Source organism: Homarus americanus, unplaced genomic scaffold, assembly GCF_018991925.1.
Source record: "Homarus americanus isolate GMGI-L3 unplaced genomic scaffold, GMGI_Hamer_2.0 scaffold13709, whole genome shotgun sequence".
NCBI lineage: Eukaryota > Metazoa > Arthropoda > Malacostraca > Decapoda > Nephropidae > Homarus > Homarus americanus.
In genome coordinates this window covers 7,842-14,060 of record NW_024725208.1, presented here as the reverse complement: position 1 = coordinate 14,060, position 6,219 = coordinate 7,842, and the positions used below count along the sequence as shown (strand labels likewise).

General features: G+C 37.1%; 1 protein-coding gene across 1 annotated transcript; it reads left to right on the top strand.

Annotated features, from left to right (window-relative positions):
* Window positions 1-743: 743 nt before the first annotated feature.
* LOC121864767 (myb-like protein X) lies at window positions 744-4,553 on the top strand. The gene is made up of 4 exons (XM_042363934.1): window positions 744-761; window positions 1,298-1,897; window positions 2,077-2,204; window positions 3,941-4,553. The coding sequence occupies exons 1-4, from the start codon at window positions 744-746 to the stop codon at window positions 4,062-4,064; spliced, it is 870 nt and encodes a 289-aa protein (XP_042219868.1). The 3' UTR covers window positions 4,065-4,553.
* Window positions 4,554-6,219: the final 1,666 nt, after the last annotated feature.

Here is a 6,219-nt window from a genome sequence, read left to right as displayed (position 1 = left end):
TTTTATAGGTGTCATTATTTTTACCATAGATTAAGTAAATACATTTTCAAACATGCATTAGCTTAAAATTGCGGATATTTGAAATTATATTGCTGTTTTCATCAGTTCTAGTGAATTTATTTTGTGTTACTCTAAATAGGGATAATTGCGAAATAACTTTGTAACCTGGCCATAGATGATCTTGTAGACAACCATTATACAGTACAGTACTGCTGAACATTTAAAGGAATAGCTTCAGACATAACCTGACCTACTCTAGGTATACTGTAATTTGGTTATCTTATGATGGTAAATGATGTCATAAAGGGAATTGTTTTTACCATATACTAATAAATTTCTATTGTACCAATAAAAACAAAAAAAAATTCTTACTTGGCAAAAACGTCAGTTGCTTTTTACAGAGTAATCGATGAGTATTCCTATTTAGTGACTGTGTGTGTGGAGAAATCATGAATACGACTTTCGTCAGTCTGTTCATATCATTTCAGTGATTTCTTTTACCTTTTCTAGGGTGAAGACAATTTCAGTTTTAGATAAAAAGTTCTTTTTGACACTTTGCCGATCAATTTGTAAAGTTATTGTGGATTTGAGCATCCCCAGCAATGCCCTTGGGACTTGACCATTGGTTAACAGTCATCCACTGGTAAGCTATCCTAGTCGCCATTCAACAAGGCCTTGTTCGGTGGATACCTAAACAGAAAACAGGACATTTAATCTGAATAAATTTTTCGTTTGGTATAACCATGGTATCCAGTAACCTGGTACTGACTTCTTGTTCCACAGTAAATTTATATACTGTAGATTACTAAAGCGGATTCATAAACATAAATCTGGGGGTGAAAGCACACTATTATATTAATATTTTTTATTTTATTTTTTTATTTTTGCCGACGGAATGAAACGAGTGATCTTGAATCCTATCTCCTCTATAGCTTGGGATTTTTAATTGGCAAGGCACTGAGAAGCTTCAAGGGGCGACCAGTAACCCCATAATGGAAAGTGAGTCTTGAAATGCATCGAACCTTGAGAGTTAATGAATCCTGACTTAAAGCTTCACTGGTCCTTAGGAAAACTATTGATTCTGGATTTGTTTGTGAGAAGGCTGTTATTTCCCACATAGATAACGTAATCTTGTCATTAAGTATTGCATGCTCTTTGGGCTCTGCCTGGGGGTATTGTTATGCTATATCTCTGTCACTTGTTTCATGCCAATGGCCATAAAATGGATTTTTTTTTGCCTCGGTCTTTCATTTATGACAATAAACTTAATGTTTTATTAATGTTAACTCATGTCAAGGCACATTTGCATTACAGTGAGAAGACAAAAGAGCTAGTGGACAAACTAAAGACTGAAAAGCTACCCGGAGACCTGCAGAAAACAGAACCGCTGATGAGCGTGGAAGAGCAAAAGGACAAAATGGAGGGGGCAGAAAATGTAGAGGACAAGTCGGAGGTAAAAGAACTCGATGGAAAGCTAGAGAAGACAGAAGACCTAAAGGAAAAACTGGAGAAGACAGAAAAACTAGAGGACAAACTGGAGAAGACAGGAAAACTAAAGGACAAGCTGGAGAAGACAGAAAAATTAAAGGACAAACTGGAAAAGATAGAAAAACTAGAGGACAAGCTGGAGAAGACAGAAAAACTAAAGGACAAACTGGAGAAGACAGAAGAACTAGAGGAAAAACTGGAGACAGAAAAACTAGAGGATAAGTTGGAGAAGACAGAAGACCTAAAGGAAAAACTGGAGAAGACAGAAAAACTAGAGGACAAGCTGGAGAAGACAGAAAAACTAGAGGACAAGCTGGAGAAGACAGAAAAACCTGAGGACAAGCTGGAGATAGAAGAGTTAATGAGCAAGATAGAGGGAGTAATGCTTCAAATAGACGAAATGGACGAGGTAATTAGCAGTTCATTGAAATATCAGGCAATTTTCTTTGCGTCAATATATTTAATTTTTTTCTCCATATTTCGAATATGCCAACTTGGTTAGTGTTTTAGGAAGCATCAGTAACTTACGTTAGCCACAAATAAGGCCCATAGCACAGGTGCACTCTAATTTATTAATTTTTTTTTCAGAAAGGGACAGGGGATTCAGATACAAGTAAGTCATCGCTGGATACAACTTTAGACGAAGTCGGAAAATTAGAAGATGAGTTAGCAGAAATTGATGAGAGTGAAATTACAAATTTCCTGTTTAATTTTCTGTAAGTTTGTTTAATACGTACTGGTTTTGAGTTAAAATATTAATATACATCTATCCCTTGATTTATATTTGGGTTAACATCAACTGTAACGGGAATTGGGAGGTGTTCCTGGGTCAGAAAATCCGCATCATGATTACCAGATATTTATATCTCACCGATTGATGAATTAATTATTAGTGTACTGAAGGACTGACAGCTCAGCGCCGATAATGTGAGAATTATGGAATTTATTTTGGTCAAAGTGTTTCAGTTTAGTTTAATGTACGGAAAAGTTTTCTCTATTGTACTGTACAAGTGAAAGATATTATTAGGAAAGTAGAATGAGATGATATTATTTTTTACCCACCATGGTGGGATGGTGTAGAACAATAAAGTTTAACTTTAAGTAGGCAAGGTTTTCTGTAAAACGCTTGAAGTAGTTCAGGGTAACTGCTCTTGGATTTTATACGCAGGGTGCGCATGAATTGCTTTACCAAGAACTATACTGTATTTTATATACTATTAATATTCTAGTTAGTTTGGTTAGTGGTAGTTATTAAATACAGTACATCTCGGTAAAACGACTAACACATCACCAACTGTGTGTTTGTAAATGCATGTCAGTGAATTTGGTTATAACACTCCGATGCCATTACATTTTACAATGGAGTGTCAGGATAGCGCACATTTTTTCCGTATGCCTAGTTCAGTGAACTACTGTAGGATACAGAATTACTTTAATGAGAACTCAACGCAAGCCATATTCAAAGAAGTGACTACCCTGTAGTGATCAGTTATACAGGGAAATTTTTAATTAAATGTGTATGTATATTCTTATAGTTCAAAGAAAACTGTACTTTTTAACTAATTCCGATGCAAACTTAATAGAACCCGTATCCCATCGACTGTAAAAGTAGTCAGGTCACTTATGACGCGCTTAAACTCCATACGTGGGCTGTAAACAATAAAATAGCATCGACTGGAAAAAAAAAATACAGTATCTTGCCCCTTGTTTAACCTAATATTTTTCGCATTACCTTAATACGCGTATACAACACGATTATATGCCAGTTTCCGGTGGTATGAAACAAATTTGGCTTTCCTTCCCTTATGTGGGGCTTGACGCTTCATCAGATAATGCCCTTTCGTGTGTGTGCACCGGAAATGAAAGGTGTATTTTCGTTAGCCTTTATCATTAAGTTTGACCAAGATTGGTTGAATTCAAAGATTTTAGTACAGCAATGATTTTAGACGATGTTCGACTCGTGCATTTCAGTTGTCATTTGTATAATGAAGATGGGTTGGATGTTGCTGGCTCTACGTTTTCAACGCCGATTTGGAAAAAAAAATATTACTATTTTATATTTGTGTAAGCTGCCATGCATAACTTGCAAAAACTTGACAGTCTGTCTTGAGACCCGTACATCCTGTTAGTGTGAACATAACATGGTGCATGTGATACGTTTAGGTGATAGGTACTGCATTTTTATTTCCTTTCTAAAGCCTTGTGTAATTTTTAAAGCAATTACAACTATCAGAAAAACTATTGAAAGCAGAGTACTGTAATGTTAGGCGATCTCAAAATGTGTTAAACTGTCCGATGATTGTAATTACCAAATAAGTACTTTACTGCGGATTTAACTTCATCCATATGTGAAGTGCCCCATAGAGCTTTGTATTGAACACAAATATCTAAGACTTAATACCATGTCACGTGACGTATCATGATGCCTAATACCTTCTTTTCTTTTTTTTAGGTTTGGTATCCGTGAAACACTGGAAAATATACTTGATGAAGCTATTGTACTGTCTGAGCACGAGGTGTCACTAAAAGAAGAGAAGGCTTCTCTAGAAGAATCTGATAAGCTCCTGGTTCTTTAACGCTCTCAGAAAACGTAAGACGTTGATATAATACAACACATGAAGAAAGGCAACTACTTGTGTCCTTTAAATTTAGCATATCTTACCGTATATAACTTCCACATGGCTTGCAGCGGGGTATCGAGTCAAGTGTTACAGTTTCTGAAGGATTATCCAACTGAATGTTCATATAAAGAGAAGATTAGACTTCATAAAATATGCTGATCTAAGGAAGAAACTCATTTTTACAAGAGCAAGGAAACTATTTTTTTTGTTTAGTTTTCCCAAGAGTAAGGAGCTATATTCACATACAAGGATAATTTTTTACAGGTGTATAATAGACGTCATGGAACAGTTCTTTAAAGGGTTAAGTTTGGTTTATGAAATAGGTAAACGATATAATGAGTACACTGGTTCTGATTATTGTCTATCTTACCAAAGTATAGAAACTGCGGTGGATGTTGAGGAACAAGTGTAATTGATTTTCTTACATTAAAATATTTTTTTTCATGTAGTTTATTAATTTTTATACCTTTAATTTAATGCTTAAATTTACAATTCTGACCCAATAATAGCCTTAGGTGGGAAGGAGCATGGACAAATATAAATCACTACGTGTGTATTATTGGGAACATTGTAAAGTGGTTTTATGGAAGAATACTAGGGACCATATTATAGGAATATCTTATAAATATTATCTTCCATAAGGGGAGTTCTCCATAAAACTCCCAAACAGGAAGATATTTCAAATCTTCCACATAGGACAGAAGATATTCACTCTTCAGTGAGGACTTATCTTATACATAGGAGACGGTCTTCAACCGATGGATATGTTACGGAGTTCTGTCAAGTGACAAATGGAAAGTTTGCGGCCTTATGAAAATGGGTCACCAAAAGAACAGACTGGAGGCTACGTAGCCGGGATGTTAAGTTAGGTCGGAAAAGTCATGTATTCTCGTATACATTTACTTTATCCTCTTCGCCACTGATCGGCTCGTTAGCCGCTTGGTCACGTATTGATACGCTGTTGACAGTGGGCGGTCGGTCACGTAGTGATACGCACTGTTGGCAGTGAGCGGTCGGTCACGTAGTGATACGCACTGTTGGCAAGTACTGGGCATGGACTGTCTTGCGAGAGTCGTTATGCTTGGTTCCTTAGGTTTACGTGAACATAGTCGGTACCAACCAGTGTTAGCTATTCTCACGTTTCACAATTATCAACCTAACCTATTACCGAAAACTAAACAAAAAATACCTGGTAATATATATTAGGAAACTTTTCAATCGAAATTTTATTATTTACATAAAACGTACTGTTACGACCCTCCTTTCACCGCTTACCCAGCTTCCACCAGCGGCTAGGGTCGTATGTACTATCGTGCACCAAAGTCGTGTCCACTACCCATCCACAGTGAGGATTCCAATAGCCTTTCAGTCTGAAGTTTCGAAACAGCTGGGGGAAATGCTATGGTCGGCCAACAGATGTCTCCCACTGTAGTGTGTGTGTGTGTGTAGGGGAGGGGGGGAATAGAGGAGGTGGGGGTTAGTCTAGTAACAGGCTGTTGTAGGTGGAGCATAACATCGTGAATTCCGCAATCACTGATAACAATAAGAATGTCATGAAGATAGTTAATATTATTAAGCATGGTGAGATGTGTAACGGGTAAATAAAAGCACTACAACGACCATATCTCTGCCGTTCATGGCTACGATGGTGCGACGATGGGCAACAAGTTGTTACCAAGGTTGGCGCCACCCACACCAGGGGAAGGAGGTGATGTCGAACACTGAAACATGCCGAGGTCTCATTCCTACCATCGTCGTCACCAACAGGTAAGTCACATTAATTTGTCAGCATAGCCCATGTCGTCCTTATACTATTGCAGGGTGTCCCATGAGTGACAGCAGATATTTGTAGAGGTGAAAGAATATGTGATATTGAGTTGAAAATCTTCTATACACATAAGCATTTTTCGGTTTACTTTAGGCGTGAGGTGGGTTGTAAAAATTACGCAGGGCAAAATTTTTCCATGTTATATTTTATTTTTCTTACCAATTGCAGCCATACTGTGTGCTGTTGTAATCCTTATTGGTGGATTACAGGAGGCCTATTAATAGCGTGAAAACCCGTTTGAAGATACTGTAATGTTCCATAACTTGCATTAAACAACATCAT